General features: G+C 48.0%; 1 protein-coding gene across 8 annotated transcripts in view; it reads left to right on the plus strand.

The window, feature by feature from the left end:
* Nucleotides 1–26,543, plus strand: part of RAPGEF1 (Rap guanine nucleotide exchange factor 1) — an 82,751-nt gene that overhangs the window by 51,839 nt on the left and 4,369 nt on the right. Inside the window, exons 10-18 of one of the 8 annotated variants that reach the window (XM_027911637.1) lie at nucleotides 3,141–3,343; nucleotides 5,829–5,987; nucleotides 15,166–15,447; nucleotides 16,772–16,864; nucleotides 18,474–18,556; nucleotides 19,764–19,875; nucleotides 21,471–21,546; nucleotides 24,660–24,744; nucleotides 26,193–26,285. In XM_027911637.1, the coding sequence (XP_027767438.1) occupies nucleotides 3,141–3,343; nucleotides 5,829–5,987; nucleotides 15,166–15,447; nucleotides 16,772–16,864; nucleotides 18,474–18,556; nucleotides 19,764–19,875; nucleotides 21,471–21,546; nucleotides 24,660–24,744; nucleotides 26,193–26,285 (1,186 nt within the window). The remainder of the gene's footprint in view (nucleotides 1–3,140; nucleotides 3,344–5,828; nucleotides 5,988–15,165; nucleotides 15,448–16,771; nucleotides 16,865–18,473; nucleotides 18,557–19,763; nucleotides 19,876–21,470; nucleotides 21,547–24,659; nucleotides 24,745–26,192; nucleotides 26,286–26,543) is intronic. The other 7 variants (XM_027911638.1, XM_027911639.1, XM_027911640.1 and 4 more) reach the window with 7 other exon arrangements.

Consider the following 26,543-nt stretch of genomic DNA (forward strand, 5'->3'; position numbering starts at 1 on the left):
TTTTCTCTCACGCCTCCCTTCTCTCCCGGGGTGCTGCCTTGAGACTGTCACTCCACCCCAGCTGCTCACTGTAGAGGCTGCAGCCCCCATCCCTCCCTCTTCACAGTCGCTGCAGGGCGTGCAGCCTGAGCTGAGCTGGTGATGTAATTTCCCATCTGCTTTTTGAATTTCTGCCTTGTTAAAAACCGTGGTGGAGAGCGGGGAGAGCAGACCCTTTGCAAGCAGCAGTCTCGGGGAATGGTCTTTCTCCTTTACTCTCCTGCTCAAGACAAGGATTTTAATGGTGCCCATTTCAATTTGCACTCTGCAGTCTCTACCCCTGAGCCAGGTTTGTATTTCACCATCCCAACTGTTTTTCACTTCACCTAAAAACAAAGATGACAAAGTAGAAAGCAGAGACATGCCCACCTGCCCTGGACTAGTCGTAACAGGCGAGGCAGGGCAGCTGCCATGACGATGGGACGCATTAGCCTCATAAAGAGCTGAGATAAAAGAGCTCTTCATTATTCCCTTGCAGATTGAGTTAAGGCTCTCGACAGCATTCAGGCTCACTGCCTTGAGTTACAGTAATTTAATTTCGCACAAGTGTCTAATGTGATGCCCTTTTCACCAACACTTCCAAACTGTGGTGTCATTCCAACGTCTGAGCCCAGGAGCTCACAGCCAGCGATCCCAATCTGCAGATCTGGATGTTTAGTGCAGCACTGGTTTTGTAGGTGACTCCACATGCAGGGTTGATCTGAATTCAGCAGTGTCTGCTGCATTATGCCAGCACTGCCAAACCTGCCTTCTTGGCCTTTGTCCTGCTCAGTTGATGAGCTCTCAAAATGTGGTCTTTTCCCTCGAGCTCTTGTCCTCTACACGTCTCCAAGGAGTCTTGATCCTTAGTTCACTTGTGCTGCTAGAAAATATCTTTCATAAGCTTTCTTTAGATCTTATCCTCTAAAGTTGCTGTATGATGCCAAGGCGTTCTCCAGGGCACAGGTGTTAATGGGAGCACCTTAGTCAACCGAATCACTGATATTTGAAAGCAGTATTTTAGTAATTCTGTATTTTCTACTCCAAAACTACTCCACCATGATTCCAAATAAGAGAATATTGCCAGAACACACTTCTTTTCACTGGTAGGACTTAGGATGAAATTAATGTTGATGAGCAAATTTGACCCTGGCTTTAACCTGAGTGCCAACACCAGCAGGTGGGTGGCACAGACACCCCCCACACGTGTACCTGCTGTTTGAAACCTCTGTCACAGCTCTGCAAGAAGGGGAGGTCTGGACCAGCAAGGGTGGTGACACATCTGTGAAGTGGTGGGGGGGAAGCAGGAGGGTGGCTGGGGGAGGAAGAGGAGCAAGGCTCGAGTAGCAGGGGGAGTTGGAGGTCAGAATTCCAGCAGCCTTGGCAGAGCTGGCTGTACTGCAGGACACGAACAGGTTGTCCACTGGCAGGACTGTGTGGGGTCACAGGATGGGGACAGCAGGTGTTACCGGCCAGGATTGAAATCCATCAGCTCCCATTTCCTGTGCTCCCATTGCCTCGACCCTTTTTTTTTGTTTTGTTTTGTTTTGTTTCTTTTTTCTTTATTCAGTTTTTTGGAGGAGGGCTATGGCTCTTTGGGAAGGGGCAGCTGCGTTAGCTCCAGTTCTAAATGGAGTTTAAAATATTAGAGGAAATCTGAAAAAAGGTGCAGCAGACAGGTGCAAAGTGACTCCTTCCTGCTGACACATTTGCAGGGCTGCATCCTGTCTGAAAGGCTGGCCCAGGGGTCTGTGTTGGCAGGTGAACAGAGGACTTGGCCTTGCAGCCAGTGTGGGAACCAGCTTCACTATGTACAAATACTGCACTGTGTCGTTGTATTTATAGCTTTCACTGAAGTCATCCATTTGTTTCAGCTGTGCTACTGAAATGCCAGCAGAAGCTGAAAAATTGCCACCAAAAATGACCAGATTTACAAAAAGTGACAACTGCTTGTTTACCAGGAGGAAGGGAGGAATGATCACAGTGTCCTGTGCATGACAGCATATTTACAGAAAGGCCTTGGTTAGTCCTTTCCATGACACCTAAATATGTCTGTTTCTCCTGTTCTCAGGTATATGGAAGAGAGTTCTGTCTTTATTTTACATTTACTCAGTACACTTCAGATCCTTAATAACTGGGAGTTGTAGTAGTTCTTATATGACAATGGATATTATGACCCCTCCAACGCTAAAATATTGCAGCAGATATATCCTCTGCCAGAGCTGCGCAGGCTGACCTCTGTGGGGTTTTTTCGTAGATTTTGGAAGGATGTTGTACCAATGTAAAGCTCCTCTAAGTGAGCTTTGATCCCATTTAATATTTCTGTTGAACCACATTCTCACAAAAAGCTTTTGAATCGGTTGGATTTGAGAACTGGAGATGATAATTTGCTTTAAAAAGGGATGGGAGCAAAGTGTGTTGGATTTGAGCTAAGGGGGTAGAGAAGCACAGCCAGTGGCACTTTTGGAAGATAAATGTCTTGTACCAGCATTGGCAGTGGCATTTAAATAGCTGAAGGAGAGGTACACCCAGTCTCACAGGTAGGCGTTCTCTGATAACAGTTTTATCAGCTTTCTGGAATGGAGAGACACTGTAGCCTCCTTGTTCTAGAAATCTTGCTGACTGCAGATATGAGACTTATTATAGACACAAGAATTATTTTAGATTTATTGTCAAGGTTGCTTCTTCGTACAAGATGATTTGTGCTTCCTAAAATGCAGACTGACGTTATCCTGGGGGTTTTTTTGTGACTTTGGACATTAACTCCCCAGGAACATTCTCAAAAATTGCCGTGGGTTACATGAGGATTTGGGCTGAGCTGCAGTAAATCAGACTCCCCAAGCTGCTGTTTGAGGATGTCACTTGTTCCTTCAAGTATTATCAGATGTGTTTGTGGCCTGGGATGATGTTTGTTGTGCACTGGCTCGTGGGAAGGGATGGGATGGGATGTTTTCCTGCAAGGTGGATGCAGCTGTGTGAGCTCCCAGCCTGCAGCAAAGCCCAGCTGACAATGGCACGACCCCACTCTTATTTTATTCTGAGATTGAGCACCTTGCCTGCCTCTTGGCAGCTGGAGCTGGCAAGCCAGGAGCAGAGAGTTTGACCTTGCTTTGCAATTGCAGTGACGGCCTACATGCAGTTTGTGGAGGACTACTCAGAGCCACAGCCGTCCATGTTCTACCAGACCCCTCAGAACGAGCACATCTACCAGAAGAAGAACAAGTACCTCAGGGAAGTCTATGGGATCAACGACTCCTTTATCAGCTTAGACCCCGCTCAAGACCTGGCGCCTCCTCCTGCTCTCCCACCGAAACAGAGACAGCTGGTGAGTGACACCTGTGGTGCCCCGGGCAGGGACACCAGATTCCCAGGAACAGCTCTGCTCTTCCTGCTCCTGGATCTGGCAGGCTGCTGTGGTGGTGGGAGGATGTCTCACCGGTGTTGCCACGTCGCGCTCCTTGTCAGCTCGTTAACGTGTTTTTAGGCGTTTTTGCATCGTGTACTTTTTGCTCCTTTTCTAACCCCACGTTCAGACCGTTCCCCATAAGCTCTGAAAGTCCTAAAATGCCCTAAAAATGAAACATTAGTCTTCCACGTGGCAGGGCTGAATCTGTGCCAGACTGCAGGCTTGTGTAACGACAACTGCTTTGAAGATTTTGACACGCTGAGCAGCGTGATTTTCGAGAGATTGCTGCACTGTTGTTCCCAGTGCTGTTTTGAAACCGTTGTCAAAGATGCCACTAATAACAACTATTTAAACATAAGAGCTGCTTTTATGGCTCATCTTTGCCAGAGCCACAGAGCTCTGGTGTAGCCATTACTCAACTCGAGCATGTTTTCTTGGCATTAGTCCCGTCATGTGATTCAGGACTTTACCTGTTTCTCAGTGTTCTGCTGGCCCCCCACACTGCCAGCACAGAAAGGCACATCTGCATGTGTGTGGGTGGTGGGTTTAACAGCACAGAAAGTGCCATTTTCCACGTGGGGGGTGAAATCCTGGCCTCAGTGATGGCAGCAGCAGTTTTGTTTCCGACCTCAGTGGAGCCAGGATTTTGTCCCGTTTCTTTTCAAGGGTTTTCCTTTCTTCTCTCTCTTTTTCTTTTTTTTTTAACAACTCCAACTTATTTCGTTCATATTAATGATCTGATTTGCTCTATTTAACAAAAATAAATTCTTTTGTGCTGATGTAGCTCACTTAAATTGGCCGTGGCATTAAAAAAATGGGAGGAAAGGTGGGAACAGAGCCATGGTGTTACCATCACAAGGGCGACTGTTGCAATATTTCTTCATGTTATCTGTGCTAAGGTTTGACTGTCCTGGCATGTTACTTATTAATTAAATGGGAAAAGCAACCCAAGAACTCTAATTTTGAGATTTGCATAACTCCATTCCTGTGATACAGGTAGGAGTCCTAAAATGATAAAGTAACGTTTCTGGCTAAGCTGAACTGAATATTGTGTATAATTAATCCTTTGTGGGGACGAGACCTTAAACACTGGTGTCCCAACTGCTTTTCAGGGACACTAAAGAGTCTACAGGACTCCTCTCTGGAGGGTCAGGCAGATCCCCAGAGTCTGTGGTCCCCATCAGTGTGACTCTTGCACTGTCACTTGTACTCTATGGATCGCTTCCAGTGGTGACTTGGGCTGCACGGTCACGAGCGAGGGTGTGTGAAGCACAGATTGACTGCAGCCATTGTGCAGAGGGGAAATCCTGCTCCTGTTCTGAATTTGTCAGCTGAAGCAAAGCATTTCTTTGCTGCCCTTTAATCATTATCCGGGCAACCAAGATGTCACTGCTTTGCCTGCTGGCCATTCTTGTCTTTTTGCAAGCTGATACCATCAAGGTGTTGCTTGCAGTTCTCCTGAAGCAAAGGTTTCTTCAAGTGCAGCCTCCTACCCTTCATCTCTCTGTTGGGAAAGAGGTGCAAGCAGATGATGGCTTTTTCAACAACCACTGTAAAAGCCACCAGACTCTTGTTCCTCTGCTCCTGCTGCCCCGAGAGTTTCTGAAATAGCAAATCAAATGGGCATCAGCTGCTCCAACAGTAGCAGGTTTTGCTGGATGGACTCCTCTATAAAATGGTAATGAGGAAGTCCTTTTTTGTGAGCTTTGGGTCTTATTTGTGAAATGTACTTCATATTCAACAAGTCAGAGCTGAGAAAGCCTGGATATACCGTAGCCTCCCCTCGGACTCCTTGCTGGAGTGCAGTTCAAGAGAAATTCCTTAATAGGATTTGTCACTTACAGTGTAATATCTGCCTCTTGTGCAAATGATACATAATTTTGGATTGAAGTGAGAAATGGCAGGGTGTTGCTGTCACCCAGTGTCCCAGCAGTACCAGTGAGGGCCCAGAGCTCACACTGGGGAGGCCAAGTTCCCAGCCTGCAGGTTGCCACAAAAATTAGCAATGTGCAAGAATCAGCTGCTTAGCAGCCAGAAGCAAGAGCCAGTTCCTCCTTTGGGCATCTGCCCCCCACTCGAGGGGGAGAAAAGGGCAGTGAGGAACAGCCTCTGCCCCCAGCAGATGTCCACGGGTGAGCTGGAAGGGGGAGGCGGGAGTTTATTTTTAAGGGATTTGTGAAACAAAGAAGATTTGAACTGCGATTTTTGCCGTGCCCCTTGAGCTCAAGAAAGGCATATTGGTGTGTCTGGCTCTGATGAACTGTATGAATAGCTGTTTGTTTAGCCAGCCATTATATGCATTGTTTTACGGTTAGCGTTTCTTACCCTTTATTCATCGCCTTTTCTGTGCTCTCTTTCTCTGTGTCTTGTGTCTCTCGCTTTTTTTTCTCCCCCAACTCCTCAGCAGGCCTCCTATGCTGCCTCTTCTTTCTCTTCTGTCTCCTACTGTGTCCAGCAAACTAAAGTGCCCTTCACCCCCGAGGACTCCGGTGCCACTCAGGGCCTCACTATGTCAGTCTCTAACTCCTTTCTCAGCCGGCACAGCTCCTTTCCTGTGCACTCGGTGAGTTCCCTCCGCTCTGTGACACGTGTGTGTTTTCTTACTGCTGATAACACTGGTGTGCAGGCTCAGGGCTTACCCTCCCTTCTTTTGAAGGGGCTTTTGAACTCGCGTAGTCACCAGCCAGGTGGGGAAAACGTTGTGTGAATCTCACTGGGTGAAGCCCAGGGGAGGTGCGGCTTTCCTTGCTTTATATACGTGGCCACGTTGACATTTGTGGTGGGGCACTGAGGAAGGAGAGCTGACCCTGTGCCCAGACACACTCTGGTGACCTACATGCTCCCCAGGCTGCACGTTGGAGCTGCAGAGTCTTTTTTGTTCCACTGCATAATTCCAGCCATGTGGATGAGTTGATTAAAGGCTGCCGTGTGGGCCTGGCCTTTGGAGAAATAACAAGATACCATCCCCAAAATACAAGGATTTAGTCAAACATATGGAACAGTGGCTGCAGCTCCTTAATTTTTACTTTTTTTCCCCAAAAATGGCCTCTGTCAGATTTTTCAGCACATATTTGCCTGTTTTTCTTCCCTTCACGTCTCTGCGGTCCCAAACAAGATCAGTTTGCTTGTGTGATGAGGTGATGGATGAGCAGGATTTTCTCTCCTACAGCACTTGTGAGCAGCCTGAAGAAAGATCAGCAGGAAGAACTGGGAATGATTTAAATAAAAATAAGAATAGTGTTAGAGCACTGCTTAAATCTGTGATCAGCTGCTTAAATTAAGTGGTTGTAATAACAAAGTGTTAATATAAGGAAATTAAACCAAACCATGGGATTCCTCCCGCTCAGTAGTGTGGGGCTCATTTGCATGTAAAACTACATGGTTATGCTCTGATTGCCATGTGATGACAACTGAGAATAGACTATTTTTTAACAGTGACCTGGATGTTTAGTAAATTGGCCTTCTTCTGGAGAAGAAATTATCAGACAAGACTTGAGAAAATTCGGAGGTGTTCAATTAGTTTAATATTGAATGTTTGAAAACAGTATCCTCCCACTGTGCCACTGTTATCTTCCCATTTCAACGCTTACTCATTCTTTAAAAATTAGTGATAATCGCTGGTCCGAAGAAGAAGAAAGTATTCAAGTGCTTTACAAGTGCTTCACAAGCCATGAATTAAAGCTTTTGGCTCCACTTGTAGGGAGAGCAATATCATAGCTTTGCTGCACAGATGAAAAGGCTGAGGTGTGGAAAGGTTAGTGCTTGCATACGTTTGTGATAAACAGTTTTAAAATTTGAAGTGAAAGTCCTGAATTTTACAGCTCTCTTATTTGATAGTTGTCCTTGCAAGCAGAACGTGGAACTGTAAGACTGGGTAAAAGCACTTGACTATTTTTGTTTTAATCGACAGGCTATAAATATGATTCTATAATGTTCTAAAAATATATAGGCTCTTTGATTTAAAAAAAGCTTTCTTTTTGGATTAAATGATTACTACCTACTAAATTGTTCTGACCTGTTCTCACCTTACTTTGGACTGCATTATTGTGAATGTATTATTTTCTGAGATGTTAAAACTTCACTAAAAAATCCTTGCTCGTTTTTGCAAGGATTTGGTGAGGGGAAAATGAATGGCTGGAGCATGAGGAACAGTGAGAACAATGAGACAGTGCACTGTCAAATGCACAAAGGAAATAAGCTGAATTAAAAATGGTGATTTTTCCATTAGTGCCTTTAAATTAGGATAATCTCATAGTTGCTCGTGTCTCTAGCTGGTCTATTTTTTCCACAGGCAAAATGAGATTTTCACTATGACAGTGTCTCTTTGAGCTGCAAAATACCAATGTCCTTACATGCATCATAGCTGACCCATGTAATACCATAACCATGTCTTATCCCATTTCCCCCATCCCTAATGAGACAAGAGATGGGAAACAGCTGTGAAGGTTTGGATCCTTCCCAGGGTGACACCCTCCTTGAGCACTGAGAAGGACCAGGGCCCCTCTTTCAATCTGCTCCCGGCATTGACTGGAAGGACTGGGTGTTTTCACTCCAGGGATGCCACGAGCTGCACCAGTAACCCTTAACACGTGTTGTTCTGCTCCTCATATTTTCATGTCTTCGTTTTTCCTCTCTCCCTAGAAAAAAGCCACTCGAGTGAGTGCTGTGGTGAACAACAAACCTGGTAAAAATAAGCATTACCTTCCCTCCAGCCCCCAGCAAGGGAGTCAGTGCTAGGGAGAGCAAACCTCCCAGACACAGCCAGCTGAGGGGTTGGCCTCTTGTGCACCCAGATATCAGTGGTGACTATCAGATTTTTGAAATTATAGATCTCCTACGTATGAATCGTTATCCTTCCTATACAGGAAGCAAAAACCCCCTTGGATCAATACCAGGAAGTCCAAACTGATATGGTTGTCCATTGACCCAGGACAAGCAATGCCCTGCAGCTTTGTCAAGCGCAGCCAATTTTCACAAAGTGCCCTGTGCTTTTTTCCTTCCCTGGAGACTGGCCTGGGATGGACAGCAGGAGTCAATCCTGGAGGGAAGAGCTGGCCCTGTACCCATCTGTTCGTGTGCTGGCAGCAGAAAAGCCGAGCCTGCACCACATTCAGTGTGTTGTCCTGTTAGCTCTGTGCTCAGGTGAAGGATTAGTGCCTTACTGCTGATTTACAGGGCTTAAAAAGACTGTTTTCAAACAGTGTTTTGAAGCAAAAAACAAACAAAAAAGAGGTGAAGTTGTTCAGAGCATCTTTTAATTTTTAATTCGTGAATTTCTTTTCTAGAGCCCTGACTCCTTTCCTTCCCCTCAGCTCTTAAGAGGCTGCTGCAGCCCAGCTGCCACCCCTGCCCTGTGAGCCCACTAATCGTGCTTTTCCCTCCTTTGCAGGAAATTGTGTCAGAGGTAATAGCTTTTACTGGATAGAGGCAGATCTTGAGCAACTGGATCAAACCTCATAGGTTTGGCAAGTCGAGCTGTTTTTTAACCGAGTCTGATTCGTGTCTGGCCTCTGTGCCAGCAAGGGCTGTGTTGGTAGTGTGGGCTGATGTCTTAAGGAGCTGCAGCATCCTATTCCCCATCCTATGCACAGCTAAGCTGTTAAACCCCACACTGGGGGACGACTGGATGGTACTGTCAAGGATCATTCTGGGGACTCCCATCTCTTCTGAAAGCACTGAACAGTGGGAAGGGAGGTGTGCAATAATCACCTTCCTTGGTGGCTCTTGGCAGGGGTCTTTTTCTAGCTGATCACCTCCTTCCCTTCTTCTTGAGAACACAGAGCTACTGCCCCTTGGTTTAGTAGCTCCTTGTGCTGGTTGACTGGAAATGGGTGGGCAGGTATCCGAGTGGCAGGAATCAGACCTTGGAATCTTGATACTTCCTGGCAGCTAGAGAGCTCTGCACTGATAGAGGAAACCATCCAGCAACAAGCTCCACTGCTGCCTATCCACACGTTTTCCACCAAAGGCTGCAGAAAGTCTTGTGGAAGCTTTTCCTCACTGAAACAAGGAACAGTTGTATCTCAGAGGCACGTACGTGCCATCAGTGGAAATTTGGCCGCATCCTCCACTGGGGAGAAATAACTCTCCTCTCTCAAAATGTTTTTTTCTTATGTTTTCTTTTTAATTAAGAAACATTTCCAGTAATTTTCCAGAAACCAATTGGCTGTCAGATTCCAGCAGAAGGCGCAAGTGATTTCCTTATGAAAACTCCAGTTCGGCGCTTCTGTTCTCACTTGTTCCCACCATTCTTGAACAAATTGAGCAAGCTCACAGAACATTCACAGCAACTGTTTTTCTTTCTTGTGTGTGTGCTAACGTGTGTTCAGGAAAAGGAGGGGGTCAGATAAGTGGTTAAAGGCGTGCACAATGCAGACATGTGCTTCCCATGTTTTCCCTGCCTTGTTCCCGCTCCTGTAGCACAATTCCAGTCTGCAGCACACGCCAGGCTCTGGCCCTCAGCAGAGACTGAGCTGTTTTCATTCATGAGGTGGAAGCCTCAATCAAACCAGGGACTGGGAAATCATAGCGTTTGTTCATTTCTGTCCTTAGGTTTTGGCTCCTTAACTTGGAGCAGATAGAGGGGGCATGAAAAGATTTGCATCCATTTAACCAGCTGCTGAGTCCTAGGTATTGTTTTGCCTTTCCTGTTTAGCATTCCTTCTGTGTTTGTGTTCATTTCCACTGCCCACGGCAGGCCTGGACACTGGTATTAATAGTGCTGGTATTAATAGAGCCTGCTGGCATCACTGAATCCTGCTTCTGAAAACCACTTCCTCTGGTGGTTTTGTACATTTTCCTTGTAGTTGGAGCACTACAGGTCTCTGTGTAGGTTTATCTAAACAGTCCCTTGTTGAGCTCATAGGCCACACATACCATGGTTCTTGTGTGACTGGCTTTTTAGGAGCCTTGCCTTTCTCTCCAGGCTCTGCCTTTTCAAGGTCTGCTTCCTAAACATGGTGGTATTGTCTACAAGCTAAAGAAGGGTTGACACTGTTGGTGCAATCAGATTGAATTCTTCTGATAGTTTCAAAGGAGAGATGCACGACAGCGTGGTTAATAAATCTTACCAATGTTTTCTTCCCCCACTGCCCCCTTATTTGTTTTTTTCCAAAGATGTAGGGGAATCCCTCCCCCTCAAGGGGAAGTTTGGATTTTGTGTTTTCTTGTGCAGAAGCCAGGAGACACAGCAAACACCATCCATCCATCTGCTGGGCAAACCATTGCTTTAAACCAGGGGAGGTCACTTGTGCAGCTGGGTCAGAGGCTTTGCTGAGAAACATTCCAGCCTGAGGAGTTGCTGCCTTTCCTGTGGCAGTGCTTGAAACCATTCTGTTGGCAGCTTGTGTTTCCAGCCATTCATTGCAGGAGCATTTCCTTCCTCATTAGCAAAAGTACCTGGAAGCACAGCATTGTGTCATGAGATAGGAAGTCTTTTCCAATAGTTGTCTGTGCAATTATATTCTTAGGGTGTAACGACTTTGTGCAACGCCCAGTATTTTGTGAACATAGTTCTGTACTGTTAGAATTTGGGCATCCAGTTCTGGCACACTGCCACGTCATTCTCTTAATAGCATTAGCAGAGGAGATCTAAAAGATTGATCTTTTCCTCTGATAGCTTCATGTTTTGGAAGTCTGAAGCTTTACCTGATCTGGGAGTGTCTGGCAGGATGGCAGATTAATTTGGCAGAAATCCACAGGGTAACTGAGAAGGCTGTGCTTAAAAGGTAAAGACTGTGTCTGCTGATACTGCAGATGCTCTGTCAGCCATATAATTGAATTCAGCTTTGGATTTAGGATGGAGACTGTTGTAACTTGCAGCCAGTGACTCCCTGCATATATATCCCTGTCTCCCTGTTAGCTGTGGTCAGCCATGCCTAGTGAGCGTGGAGAAGCATCACTCCAGAAATAAGTTTCCTATTAGAGTGCTTATCTCCTGCCATCTAATCCAAATAAACAGCCAGAATGTCGTTGACCTTTGGGACATCCTGTAACACGGCTGCTAATGATGGAAAGCTGTTCTAAAATATTCACTGTTGCAAAAAAAAAAAAAATCAAAGGCAGCAAATTGAAAAGGTTGAAAGACGCCGTCTCTGGGAGACCTCTGTGTGTCACGGTGTGTGGTAAATGTTCAGGGCAGGGCACGTTTGCTTCCTGCTGTTCCCAGGAGACAAGACTGCTCCCAGCTCAAAGCACGCTTTGTGGAAGTACTTCCCAAGTGGCAGACAAGTCTTTTTTAAAACCACTGTACTGGTGAGAGCAGAGGGAGCTCTCTCTCTTCTCCCTGTCTTGGCTGTTTGCTCTCGTAGGTCGGGATCACTCGTGCTCGGAGAACATCTCCTGGTCCTGTGGTGGGAGCTGGAAACATGGCCAGAGTTTGGATAGAGGAAAGCATCCTTTCCCGAAAATTCCTGTTGCACCCTTTTTTCTAGCTTTCCCAGAGGTTATTTTGAAGTACTTCACTTAAAGCAAAGCCACGGAGTAGGAGGTTGTGTCCGTACAGCCATAACTGAGGCCTGACTGACCCTGCAGGAAGGAAACCTCTAAGAAGCAGATTAAAAGAAGCACTGATTTGTTTCCAAGATAAACTGTTGCCTCTTATGGGAAGGACTAGAGGATTACTTGTTTCCTTGTGACAGTTGTGCTGAATGAACTGTCCCATCTCTCAGAGGATGGCAGGGCTTCCAAGAGATGTACAACACCCAAATCCCATGGAAGCCATTGCTGCAATTCCTGCTGCAGCTGCTGGCTGGGCTGGGTCAGACTTGGGAGCAGAGGAATGGGTGCCATATGGACATCATCTTCACTGCAGGGTGGTTTTTTTCCCCCCCCCTTTGAAAGTATGCTTCAGTCTTGGCTCTTGTCCCAGCACGGCTGCATAACTGGAATTCCAGAGCTTCTTGCAGGCTCCGGAGGAAGGAGGGGGCTCCCTGGCTCCCTCTCTACAAGATGCAACTTTACAACAAGATTGGAAGTCGAGAGCAGTCTGACTAATTAATGCCAGTGCTCCAAAGGCTTCTCTGCACTGTTCCCTTTGTTAACAGCATGCTGAGAGCCTGTCTGCATCCTTAAATGATTGTTCACGGATCACATAATGAAGATTAATGCGTTTTCCTGGGCACCTGAGCCTTAAACTGGGATTTTCAACATATCTCATGCCAAGATGTTGTTCTGAAGGCTGTATTGATGAGGCTGAGGAGAGGTGAATCATATAGTCATTGTCAATACTTACATATCTGCGTTTAAACTTGTAAAAGTTATGCAGTGTTATGTTATGTTTAGGTCTCAATTGCCTTTGAATTGGGATTAATGTCTCTGAAACTCCTCAAGGCAGAAGCTGTGCAAATATTAAGCAGTAACTCATCTCCCTGAGCTGCTGGCCCAGCCTGAAGGGCACCAGAGTCTGCCCTGAGCTAACCCTGCCAGCACCTCACGCAGGGCTCTGCCTGTCCCAGGGTGACTTGGCTGAGGACACTCATTTCCTTTCACTCTTGCCCTGCGTGAGCTCCGCTGCTGCTTTGAAAAAGCCCGGCTTTTCCTTTGGGTTCAGCAGGTCAGGGACAAAACCCCTTGGAACTCCTCTGTGGTAGATGTCCATCAACCACAAAGTGAGGGACAGCGTGTGCCGCCTGCCCTGTGTGGGTGCAGGAAGCCCAGCTCTAGGGGAGCTGGCACGCAGCTTCTGTTGGAGCTAATTATTTCCCTTGCAGCAGCAGAGGGGCCTGTTATCAGGACAGCAGTTTTTTGAGCGCCTTCCTGAGCCATTGCAACGGTGGTTTGGGGTCTAGGCTGGGACTTGGGGTGATAGTTGGCCTATCAGCGCCGGTGAGATCATGGAACGCCAGGCAGGCATAATGAATCTGCTGAGCCGAGGTGATGTCATGAGCCTGGCGTCTTACGAGGGATTTAGTGGTTTGTGCCATGCAAGTGAAAATGAATAAATGTAGAGCATTTATCCAGGCAGAAAGTAAATACAGAGATTAGACTTGTCATTGTTACTGAGGCAGCTCCAAAAGCTGACAGTGTCCCTGGAGCCAGCGCTGCTCATCCGGAAAGAAATGGGCAGGAAGAGAGAGGAGCCTGTCCTAGAGCCAGTCTCCTTTTAGCCACAGGCATGTGGTGGGGATTTGCATTTTAATTATTTTTCAGTAGTCTTTTAAGCTCTCTTTCCAGAGCATCCCCCTCCCCTCCTCTGTATTATGGCCTGCAATTTGTTTTGGGCCCTGAGAATACACCCAGAGCACTGCTGGACTCCAGGTACCACAGAGGGCAGCCACTCAAGGATTAAGGTGGTTGAAGGTAAAGTCTAACTATTGACCTTTACATTTCCTTTCCTTTGTAGTGGAAAAGCTTTGGTCTGGCCTGAGGCTGTTCTCAGTTTAGATTTTTGAGCTCAAGTCTTTCCTAGGTAGAAACAAAAATGCCACTGCTGAGCTGGATACTGCTGCAGCTCAGTGATGGACTGAGCTTTGCTTAACCAGCTCAGCTCTCCTGGGAAAATGTAGCCTGAATTCTCTGATTCCTGCCTTGTTTCCTCTTCTTTTTACATCACAGTGGTGTCACTTTTCAGCCTGGTTGGAGCAAGTTGTGTCTGTGCTTCTTGAGAGCTCTGTACTGCACCGTCCTCCTGCAGCAGATCACTCAACCAAGCAGCGCCACAGCTTTGTTTCAGTGTGGGTTTTTTTGGATGATGTGGCTTTTCCTTCAGTCCACTTGACTTTGACACGGATCTCACTACTGGTTGAGCTCTGCAGGTTTTAAAATAAACTCCTCTCCAGCAGATTTAGCATTATTGCCTTTTTTTTTTTCTTTTTTTTTTTAATGGTTGTCAGCTTTGTTTTGGACTTACCCTGATGGCAAATCTTACTAGCACCAGATGTTAAAAGACAGAGGGTTGCTCTTGTTTTTCTTGGCACAATATATTCCCACTGCACCCTGTTTAATATTATCTGAACAGTAATCTGATGATTAGGAGAGATAGTGGAATAAAGCTTTACGCAGATGATCTCTTTTCATCTCTTCAGCTGAGTCTTCGAGGCGCTGCATTAAAGGATTGGTTTGATAAGGAATTCATCGCTCCTGAGGGCAATTATCATTTTTGCTCCCTGTTTTTCTCGAATGGGAAGGAGTAGCAGCATAATCTCCCTGTATCCTTCAGTGTAACTTTGAAGGCAGTATCCAGCCACTCCTCCCTGGGAGCTGTGTGTTCTGGAACAGACTTAACACAGTAGCTGCTAAATTACAGGGCTGGAGCAAACAGCATCTTAAATTTGGATCCTGCGGAAAATCCCAGAAAAGCAATAAGCACTTGGAGTACTTTTGTCTATCCAGATACTTCCAGCATGCTCAGAGTCCTGGTTTCTGTATGCCTTTGCATCCTTGCCTCCACTGGGGTGATTTTCAGGGTCGCTGCGTTAGTACTGAGATATCCCGGCTTTTCCCTGCTTAGCTAAGGCTGGATACCTGCAGGTCACACCTCGCTGCCCCCTTTCCCTCTGCGAGTTGAGCAGCTGAGCTGCTGTTTGTGCCAGAACATGCCTCTCCTGAAAAAAACTGGCTGATGTATCCCAGGTAGCAATTCCTGCTCTGGTGTGTGGATGGTAAAATAGTGCTGCCCGTGTTAGAAATGCCTGGTGCTGTCACTGCTACGCTGCTGCCGATCTAATTACTTTTTCTCTTGTCTGTCTCTTTCCTTTCCCCTTCTTCCTTGTTTTTGTCTTGTACGTCTCTGCATCCTGCAGTACAAATCCGTGTTTAGGTCCTACTCCCAGGACTTTGTGCCTCACAACCAAGTCTCCATACCTCCTTTCCTGTCTTCTACCTCCTCCTCCTGCTCCACCCCGCCTTTTCCGCCCGTCCATCCATCTCCGAGCCCCGACCTGGCGGTGCCCGCCGCAGCCAGCCAGTCACCCAGCACTGTGGATGTGCCAAACTCCTCTTCTCAGGAGAGCAGCTTTAACGGGAATGCTCCTGTCTGCCTTCCTTCTGAAACCTCTTTCACTGATTCTCTCCAGACGCCTTCGGTGAGACCATCCAAAGAGATAATAATGCACCTTAACACAAGGCTGCCTTTATTTGTTTGTTATTTTGTTTCTGTTTTTTTTTAAGAAAATGCCTCTTGTGTTAATACATGCTAGTCTGGTTTCCAAATGCATGTGTGAATTGCAGAGTAGAAATTTCATATAAAAATGGTGGCTAGAAGAAATGAACAACCTCAGTAAGTCTGAGAAAGCATTAACACTGAGTAGGAAACACAAAATGTCAAATGCTGGTGAGGGGGAGAGGAGAAGTTGCTGCAGCTTCCTGCAATTGTAATACAAAGCTGAGGGAGGTAAAGGAGTGTTTTGTGAGGTTGATAGTTTCTAAACATGGGCTCCTTACAACAGTTTCCATCCTGCAGTTGCTGCCCTGCTCCCTCCTAGGTCTCTGGAGAGCCCCAGGAGCAGTGGGTGCAGGCCAGCTCTGTCTCTCCTGTGCATAAACCTGTTGTTCTCTCCAGGTTCCTGCTTTTCCCAGTTCCCAGCACCTCCAGCTGTGCCCTTGGTGGCAGTTATCACATGTTGGTGAAGTTAGGCTAATGCTGTTCCCACACTGCTAGTTTGAGGTCCCAGGTCAGTTTGCAGATCACTGAGCAGGTTTGTCCATTACAGCTACTATTTTAAAAACCTCATTTTAGAGACAATTCCTCTTTCCTCTCCTGTGAAGCAGAGAGGTGATGGGATTAGAGCTGTCAGCACAGGGCCTGCTAGTGCTGCCTCTTCACCAGGTTCAGAAGAGGGTCACTGATTACAGAGTAAATGTGCAGGTTTTCACGCTTCAGACGTGGCCTTGCTTTGCATCTTCCTCGCGCTGGGTCCTTGTTATTCCCCAGAAGCGCTCGGGTTTGGTTTATTCTGCCCTGATGGGTCTCGTAGAGTAGTTTGGGGGATGCCTTTGATGCCCTCAGGGCTTCAGGGCTGTTCTGCATTCAGCGACAGGACTGAGGTGTGGGTAGGACAGGCACTCGTGTCCAGCTCTGAAAGCTCCGCTTCCAGCACCCTGCAATCCGCTCGTGCCCGTTGCACCTTGGCAGTCTCACATGGAGTCCTCAGCTCTTCCAAAGCAGTGCCTGCTGCTGTCCTCCTGCAGCCCAGGGCCCTTGGGATAGTCCTCAAGAACCAGAAAACAATGACCCCTGAGATGGTACAGATTCAGTGGCCAATACTGGAGACAGGGAACGGCTCCCAGTTATGTGACAGCAGCTGCCAAGGGCAGTTCTGCTCCCGGCCCATGGGCACGTTCTCTCACTGACATTCGCTGCTGGTGGGGGACACCATCACGTATTTCCTTTCATCCTGTCTCCCTCAGAGTGAAAACGCCAGTGAGGAGGCTGGTGAGGGTGAATATGTCAATCTGTATTCCTCTGGCCAGAGCAACGGGGAACTCCCTCGCTCTGAAGGAGTAAGTAACCCGGAGAGGGCCGGACACCGGGAAGGGGCTGCCTGGTGCATGCTGAGCTCACACCGGGGCTGACGCGCTTGGGCACCGGCCTCTTCTGCACACCCTGGAGCCCCCATGTCAGTCCTGCTGCCCTAGCTCCCTTGCTGGTCCATCCCTCTGCTTGCCCACTCCTGGCTGCAGGCTTGGGTGGAGAGCAGGAGATGCTTCCAGCAAGCCCTGGCAGGAGGCAGGGACGGCTCTTCCTGCCGCGCTCTTTCCTTTGCGCTTCGCTGTCTGTTTGGAGCTGCTTGCCTGAGGTTCCCTTCCAGAAAGCTGCACTCTCACCAGTGCCATCCTGGGGCCATGTCTCTTCTTGTAACTGCTTTGCCTTCCCTGTTTTAATACAGAAAGTCTCGTGCTCTAAAAATTTTTCTTCTCTTCACTGTTTGGATACAGAAGTAAGTGGTTGATTTAGCATTGTACTCACATGCTTTTTCTTCCCTTCCTCAAGCCTCGTATCTTAGATATTTCCTAGAGGAACCAGGGCGTTTTCCATTCCAGGGAGGTCCCATCTTCCTGTTGGGTCACAGGAAACAGCAGCAGAGATCCATGGTGATCCTTTTGCCTGCCCTCATCTTGGAAGGCACAGCTCCTCTACAGGATGTCTCCGAGACATTTATCCGTGCTGGTGTCAAATATGCCAAGAGATAGCGCTCCCATCACTTCCCTTCAGGAGACACATCTGGGCAGGCCCATCCTCTTGGGCAGCTGCGAGCGGGTTCTCGACTTTGAAGCAAAGGGCTTCACAGATATAGTCTGGAAAAATCCTTCAGACACCACGAAACCTAAGCTCACCAGAGGGTTTCCCATGCTGAGTGAATTGTGTGTAGGTGGTTTCAGTCCTGTCTGTTCAGCGGGTTGAATTTCCAAGTTTCACTCTGCATGATGTTAAATAATTCTCAATTCCCATTAATATTCCCATTTGCCGTTCATGGCTATTTGTCTCCTTAATAAATGGCCCATTTAAAATGCTCCATCTTTGCTCTGAGCTCTCTACCTGCTGTTCCAAGCCGCGGGTTCAGCTGGTTCTGCTTTTTTGCATTAGCCTCATTTCCACAGCCCTGGGTTGTGGAGTGGAAACGTTGCATCACTGCGAAACCTCTTCCGATGGGAGAGAAGGGAGGTAGGAACCAGTGAGCATCCACCCCCTAAGGCAGGGGGGCTCTGATCAGCAGGGGAACTGAAACTGGAGAGCTTAGAGCTGGCTCTGTCCATTTGGATTAAAGCAGGAGGCAAGTGTACTCCAACAGTAAGGGCTGGAGGAAAAATAAAAGGTCACGAGAGGGTTAAAATCCAAGACAACAGATGACTTGTGTTGTAACTTTCAGCATCATTTCACAATGTTAAAAGCAAACAGTACTAATTACACTAGTCTCCAGAGATGGTCCCAAATTTCCTGTCTGATTAACTTCTGTGTTTTCCTGGCATTTGGCATTAACTTGCATCAGTCTTTAACCACTGTGTAGGAATTTACAGTAAAGGGCCATTTAGAAGCAGGCAAACTGTAAGTGCAAGGCTCACTGGACTCAAGGACCCTGTGTAATAATGAAAAACTTCTTTCTCTTGGCAGGAATCTCCCTCTGTCAAAGACTCCAAAGACTCCTCTGTGAACAGCAGTGCCATGGGGAAGGAGGGCAAAGATGGTGCTGACAGGTGAGCCTGCCTCCCTTGGTGCTTCTGCTTTCAGCCTCGAAGGGTACAGAGCCCCCCCAACATCCCCTCTGCCAAGCCATCCTGGGGCTGCCTGTTCTGCCCTCAGCCTCCTCCATGTTCTCTAAACTTTTAAGCCCACATTTTTGGACAGGCAGTGAGTGGTGGGATCCTGCTGGACAAGGAGGATCCTGGCAGGATTGCCCTGGGGGTTAATGCAGCCCATGTTAGCCATCCTCAATCCATCTCTTTGGCAGGGCTGTCATTGACACTGGCTGCTCCCTCCTGCTTCCAGGAAAATGTGTGAAAAGAGTCTGTATGGCTGTTTGGAATAGTCTTCCAGAGGGGAATTTCTTCCTAACCCTGCTAGTTAGAGGCTGGCTGAGGCCCCGAAACAGGAGGCTTTATATCCCTTCTAAGGCTCTTAGCTATCATTTGCCTATGTAAATGAAGAGGTGCAAGCTGTAACAGATGGGCTTCAGGAGGAGTGGAGTGAGTGCTTCCCTGCTGCTCGAGATTGCTCTGCAATTGCATTTCTAAAGCAAAAATAGAGAACAGAGATGATTTGTGTGTGACAGTCAACTCCCCTCCCCCATTTCCCTGCAGTTGGTTTGAGGGTTTTAATCCCTGCAGTGAAGGAGACGACACAAGAGCGTTCTGCAAAGCTCACTATCAGCTCAGAGTACTGACTGGTTCATGGGATTTTGGCCTGTGCCTAGGGAAAGCTAGGAAGAACATAAGTATATTATAGTATTTTTTTAGGAGTAAAGGCACAAGAAGGTAGGAATAGAGTTGGGGATGTACACCAGAAAAATGGTCAGAGCTTTTTGCTCTGCTTTCCTGCAAAACCAGAGCCTGTCATCTCCCCTTGTCTCAGCACAGTGGGTCATGAACTGACTAAGATATGTATGTGTAGAGTGGGCTCAGTCTCTATACATTTGAGGAAGGGCTTAGATTTGTGTGCACTAAAAATTTGGTGGATTAAGGAGACATGGAAGTGTGTACTTATGCAGGGCATGGTAGAATCCTGCCAGAAATGCAGACAGACAAGTGTTCAGGTCCTAAAGGTTCATCTTCCTCTCTTTCAAGAGATGCACAAAGCAACAGAATTAGAGCCAGACATTTGGGCTTGTTTGCAGAAGGTTTACCTCCAGAGTGTCTGTGTACTTACTGTCATTTAATGAAGGTTATTTCCCTCTTTTTTTCACAGGCAGCCACAGTCACCAGATACTTTGGAATCATCACAGCTGGAGGAAGAGGTAGATGAGCTGTCCCTTATTGACCACAGTGAAATCATGGCTAGATTAACACTGAAGCAAGAGGTAGGCGCATTAGGGGTTTTCTTTTGTACTCTTTGGTTTACACTGTGTTGAAATCTGATTCTCTGTGTGCACAAGCAAGGCATCACCTCTTATTTGATGTTAGAAACTACGTTGCAGCAGAATTGGGATGTGGGTGCAGGCTGTTGTTAAAGTAGGAGATGCTGGTACAGGCAGGGAGCATCAGCAATGAATGAGGCTTTAACAGAAGGTGAGATGTCTCCCTAAAAACCAGCACATTCTTGTGCCCTTTTCCCAGTCTGCCCCTTCCCACCTCTCCATCCTGTGACAGCCTGGAAGGAATCACCTGAGAGCCTGAGCACAAGAAATCCATGTGGGGCTTGATGGTGTTGGCCTTTTGGTCTGACAGCGGGTTCAGCAGGTGAACAAGCAGGACATTTTACATTACTGATGTGGAAAAGCAGCCAAAAAAAGGAACTGTTTTGTGTTTGAGAAATAGCTTTGTGCCTGGCCTGGGGTGGACTCCCAGCCAGCTTTGCTCGCTGTGCTCTTGAGCCACGCTGTCTTTGACATGCAGCTTGAGGGAACACGCAGGCCTTTGAAGCTTTCAGACTGTCAGGGGGCTGGTCTGAAAAAACAGAGAGAATGTATCATTTACTGGCACTTAAGGAGTGTTCTTTGGTCAGCTGAGATGTGCAGCAGAGAGTGAAAAGCTATTACTCATTCTTTAAGTAGTGTTTCATATGAGTCTTGCCAGAGGGTCACCTGAAAAATTCACATCTTAGACATAGCTGCTCCATGGCTGTAATCCGTGGTTTTTTCACTGGTTTGCATATTGAAATGACAATCCTCCTCCTCTTCTGGATTCTTTCCTTTAAAAAACATATAAAAATCAGTGATTTCTGAGCATTTGGGACTAGCAGATCAGTGTCTTAATGTCTTCTTTCTTTCTTTTCTTTATGATCTACATGTTTGAAACAGTATAGAACTGTCACTGCGAGCTCCTTCCTGCAGTGTGGGAACCGCTGGCTGAGCGATGGATCAGTTTTGCACATTTTGAGTTGTGAAATGCAGTAGCTAGAAGAGTGTTTTAGAGAGTGGTAAGGCAGGGGTCAAGCAATTAGCAGGGCTGTTTTCTGCTCCTGGTTACTGGATCGCTTCAGGTGACCTCCGGCCAAATTAGGGAATTAACTTGCTAGGTTTTGATGTTCCAGCAACATGCGAGTTGAATGCGTGACCTCCCACCCCACAGCCACTGTGGTACGTGGCTGTGTGAACTTTAAGACGGTTCACACAATGTTGCTGCTCTGCTAATGGTCTTCTGGGAGCATTTGGGGCATTTGTGTTCATTCTTCTGTGGACAGAAGGTTCAGCTTTCACTGAGCTTCACAGCCCGGCCTTAAGGAGTCAGAGATTCCGGGTAAGGATCAGCCCAGCTCCTCATCTGGGACGCCAAATGCTTTATTCAAATTCCAGGATTAGCCCAGCGCTGAGAACCATGTCCCAGCTTGTGCTGTGAGCGGTGCCAGGAACACTGTGTACGCTGCCAGCTGTTGCTGAGCTTGAACCCCAGCGCTGTTAAACCAGGCCGAAGGGAACCTTGGGCCCTGCCTAACGTGGCTGTGTTCCCCTTGCAGGGGGACGATGGGCCAGATGTCCGTGGTGGATCCGGAGACATCCTGTTAGTGCACGCGACGGAGACTGACAGGAAAGGTAGGTGGATGCAGCAGGGCAGAGCTGAGGGGCACAGCCTGGCACGGCCTTTGGCCGCTGATCTTTTGGTCTTCTGCCTCTGCCTTCTGCTGTGGAGGCAGCTGGGCCGGGGGGAGGGTCTGCAGGGATCCCCTGCACAACCTGGGGGGGTTGTGCTGATCTGTGGTAAAAGGAGGTAAGCTGGATAAGCGCCTGGTGGTTCCATTTAGCAGCAGGGATGGTATTAACTCCTCACAGCCCTTGCCCAGATCTGGAAGGCGAGGCACACCAGTGACAGTGCTCTGTTGGTGTCCCTGTCTGTACCTGCTAAGCCTTCTGGGAATGCAGGAGTGACCAGCCTGTTGTGCGTGGATCCTGTGTTCAGTGGTGCTCCTTGACCTTTGAATGTCAGGGCAGTGGGGATGTAGGAGCTGCTGGAGTGAGTGTGGCATCGAAGCAGGAAAAAAGGGGTGTTGGTTTGGGTCTGGTGCAGCACCTGTGGGCACTGGGCAAGCTGTTCAGGTGCTGGTCTGCTGACACCTCATTTTCAACATACCATGTCACTTCCTAGTCCCACTCTGTACCAAGTGCATCCTGGTAGCCACCCAGGCCAGTTCAGAGAGGGAATCCACAGTACAAGAAAAGGGATGCAGAGGAGGAAAAGGGACGTTAGCAACCCTTGGCTCTAGATCTGTTAAAAACCCGCTTTATCTCTCCAAACCCAGTCACCACCCACATGAAGCTCTCCTATCCAAGACCTGTGGCAAAGACAGCCTTTGCAGTGTTTCCAGAGAGTGATTTGAACCTGCCAAGCACATTTGTGCTGATGGCCTTAACCAGGATTGATCTCCTTACCTCCTGGGATGCAAAGCAAAACACTAACCCGCTGAATCACTCAGCGCTCGTATTTTAGAGGTTTGATAGTCGAAGGGGAAGTATCTTTCATGTACATTTTTAAATGACAGGGGTTTTACTGTAGCATAAGATGTTTGCAATTACTTACCAGCACCATTCAGCTAGCAAGAAAATCCTTCCCCTGACAGCTGTTTCCCAGTTTGCATTGGGCACCGAATCCAGGAAGAAAGGACCAAAGTTAGGAACATACTAGAGAGGAGGAGACAATTGGTTGTGCCAAGAGTAGATATGTATATTAAAGAAAATAGTCTAAATGAGACGGTGGAAATATCCCTTATAAAAATGTTGAAAGTGGAATAGAGAAACTCTGATTTACTCCTGCTGTTCTCTGGAACATCACATTGCAAGAACTTCCCTACTGTTCCTGCTGACAGACAGCTATTTGGTAAGGGGATGTGTTCTTAGACCTCCAGTTCATGAACAGGGGGCTCTGAGGGCGCTGCAGGCAGTGGGGTGAAAGCTGTGGAGAACCTTTCAGGACTGGGGAAAACTAGAGCAGGATTTTTACTGCCCAGTGGTGCAAGCTGGGGATTGCTGGGTGGAGGGAGCTCGGGTTCTCAGTCCCTGAGCTTGGCCTCACAGGCACTGCCAAGCCACGGAGCTGAATGAAGCACAGAGGAATTTGTGCTATGCTAACCCACTGTTTGGGTGACTGAGAGGGTTAATGAATTAAGCTTACAATGAGAAGAATTCAGGGCTTGTAAATCAATCAGCCAAACGGCACGGAGGGGTAGAGTTAAGAGGCTTTCCTTTAAAGATGAATTTCTTGGCAGCTTCAAGTGCCAGAGCAGACCAGCTGTATTACCTCACGTTGCCTTTTGGGCAGATGGGAACCCAGAATAAATGTAACTCCACGCCCTGTTGCATGATGCTTCTTGTCCATCTGAGTTTTCCAAAAGAGCTAAATGGAGTAAGGGATAAAGAGAGACTTGTGGTCTTTAGGAATAAAATCCGTGGTCAGTTAAGTGCTCACAGGCACACACACACTTGCTGTGAGTGCAGGATTACAGCTGGACAAGGCCTGGGGCTCACCCCTGACATGACCACCCAGCTTCTGGCTTTAGAGCTTATGTCTGATTGTCTGTAACCAAAAGGCAGCAGCAGTCTCAGATTTAAGAGCAGGAGGGAGCAGCATTGCCACGAGGTTCCTGCCAAGAAAAACACTGCGGGTAGAGAGGCACAGCTACCCCACTGTGCCCTGCCCCTTCCCACCCTCCACAGCAATGGATGGATGTTACAGCACGTGGGTGTGGGGTGATCCCTGTCCTGGCTTGGAACAAGCTCTGCATGCACAGCCGAGCCTGGGCAGGCCCAGCAGGAGCTTTTTCTGCCCACAGTGCTCCTGGCAGGGGCAGGGTGCCATCCCACTGCACATCCTGCTGCTGATCTATGCTGGGGCTAATGCTCCCACTGGACACTGCTGCCCACGGTGACCAGGCATTGCCCAGGAGAGTTCTACAGTCCTGACCTGAAATCTGCTTTCCCATTTGCAGCTCCTGCTTTTACAAATTCCATCCTCTGTGCCCATGGCAAAGCCCAAAGCCTTTGTGAGTCTGGGCCCTGCAGCACCCCCGTCCTGCAGATGAATTAACACAAGCTGACTTGCCCCACATCAGCATCTGTGTTGTGGCAGGGTCATGGCCATGGCAGCGTCAGTTTTTGCAGTGCAATTTACTCTTCTTTTGGCTGAGAATAATCTTGTATTTGCACTGTCCTGGGATGGATTTCCTGGAATGCAGTAAGGACGGGGGATCTGCAGCACCAGAACATGTGTGTTCCTCATCAGGAGGGCAGAGTGACCGTGTCTCTGCAGGGCTCTGTGCTGCCTGAGAGAGACTGAGGCACAACAGGCAGCCACCTCTCACCATCAGATCTTCCCTTTAAAGTGTCCCTTTAATGGTCTAAACTATGATTTTTCTTCACCCATTACTGATAGTTCCTGTCCAACAAGGAGGTGTTTTCCACTGACCCCCTTTGGTGGTGGAATAAACAAAGCCCTGAGCTCAAATGCTGCAAATGGGAGCCAGGGCCAGGGAAGTGGGGACAGGGCAGTGTCAGTGCTGCTCTTGTGTTACAGGGTCCATCTGCTGGTAAGGACCAAAAGCACAATTCTGGAAAGTCCACTGATGCCAAAATGCATCCATGTCTTCCTCTGTACGACTGGATTCAACCTCACAAGAAACTTGACTTGACTGAGCCTTTCATATCTCTCTCCCTAGATCTGGTGCTGTACTGTGAAGCCTTTCTGACTACATACAGGACATTTATTACCCCTGAAGAGCTCATCAAGAAGCTGCAGTACAGATATCCTTCGCATGAGTGGCAGTTCACTCCCATCAGGAATCAGAGCGGGGCTGTCGTTGTGGAGGGAGCTGATGGCAAGTTGTTTGGTCAGAAGCCTGCTGACAGTGTGGTCAGTGATGTGCTGGCCCTGGAGGCATCCCAGGCAGGAGTTGCTTCACCTCCACATTCTGCAATGGGAATTGCAGCAGGGCAGGTCCAGGCAGGGTGGATAACGGACCAGAGAGTTGCCTCCTGAGGGTCCTGTCAGGGGAGAGGAGCAGTTGAGGTTTTCTGTACATCACTGGGTAATTATCATTTGTTTTGGACATCTTGTTTTCTAGACTGTGGATCAGGGCACCTTCTGCCTTCCAGAGGAGCTGTGGGGATTATGGGCAGGTGTAGTTTAATACTGGAGACGACTAAACCATCAAGGCCTTTTCTCTATCTTACTACAATAAACTCAGCCTTGGAAACACTGGGCTCTTGGCCCCCCAGTTCTGAACTGAGCTTGGAACTGGTAACAAAGCAGGGCCCTGATGTGCAGGGTGAGCATTAGCATTTCTGACAGAGGATGGAGAAGGCTTCTTGAGCACCCTGCCTGCCATTCCTTCCCTTTGGCTCTATTCCCTGCCAGCTGAGCGGGTCAGTGTCTGGGTCTGGGCGGTGTGAAAGCCTCGTGGGCCTTGGTGCTGTGCACCCACGTCAGAGGGAGCCTGACGTCACTGTGTCCTGCTTTGTGGCTCATCACTGCCATCTGCAGCAGAGCCACTGCTCCCCGAGCTCCAGCTGGGATCAGCTCACCAAGGACGCAGTCGGTGACAGCACTGTCTGGGGCAGTCCTGCAGGCCCCTGACTTACTGATAACCTTGTTCCCTTCCCCTTTCTCCACCTGGCAGAAGGTTTTTCAACCTGTGCTGTCTCCCCTGTCACCGTTCTCCTTGCAGTAAATTGGGCAATGAGGAAGGTAGAGGTGACATCTGAGATCTGTTGAGACCAGATGTCACAGACCGGTGGGGGAGATCCCTGCAGAGGAGTGCTGCTCATTAAATTCCATCTTAGAGAGAACAATTTCAAGGTACACCTGCTCTTCCAGCATCAATTCTGTGAGGTGTAAGTGGCTCCTCGTGCCCCTGCAGCTGGTGTCAGCTTAATGCCATCTTAATTAGAGCCATATCAGTGTCCCTCATCTCCTGGAAATGGAACACCAGTTTCCATCAGGGCAGAATAGTGTGCTGTTTTGATGTAGATGCCTCATCCCTGGAAGTGTTAAAGGCCAAGCTGGGTGGAGCTCTGAGCAACCTGGTCAAGTGGAAGGTGTCCCTGCCCTTGGCAGGGGGGTGGATCTGAGCGATCCTCAAGGTCCCTTCCATCCCAAACCGTTCAATGATACTGTGATTGCTTGGGGCAGCTGGTGACTGCACTGATTCTGGTCTGACCACCCTGAGTTGATTCTTTAATTTGCAACCAACATATGAGAAGTTTTGCCACTTCCCGGACACGTTTAAGAAGCGAGTCAGTAAGAACACCTTCTTCGTGCTGGTGCGAGTGGTGGATGAGCTGTGGTGAGTTGCTTTCTTTGTTTTGGATGGGAGATGTGGGGTCAGTAACATAAAGAGTTCTGGTAGTTGGAAAGATGTGGGTTTTAGGAAGATGTGGTTTTTTGGAAGGTGTGGTTTTTAAACCCTATTTAGGATGGCAGCTGAAACCCCTGACCCTGAGCAGTCAGATACTTGCACTGCTGAACCCTCTTGCTGGAAGAGCAGGTTCTTGGTGTGTCCTGACTGGGTCAGTGACTTTGAAATAACCAGCAAAAGGGGAAT

Source organism: Empidonax traillii, unplaced genomic scaffold (assembly GCF_003031625.1).
Source record: "Empidonax traillii isolate 1590-97213 ecotype Southwest subspecies unplaced genomic scaffold, ASM303162v1 scaffold34:size3740991, whole genome shotgun sequence".
In the NCBI taxonomy this organism is placed as follows: domain Eukaryota; kingdom Metazoa; phylum Chordata; class Aves; order Passeriformes; family Tyrannidae; genus Empidonax; species Empidonax traillii.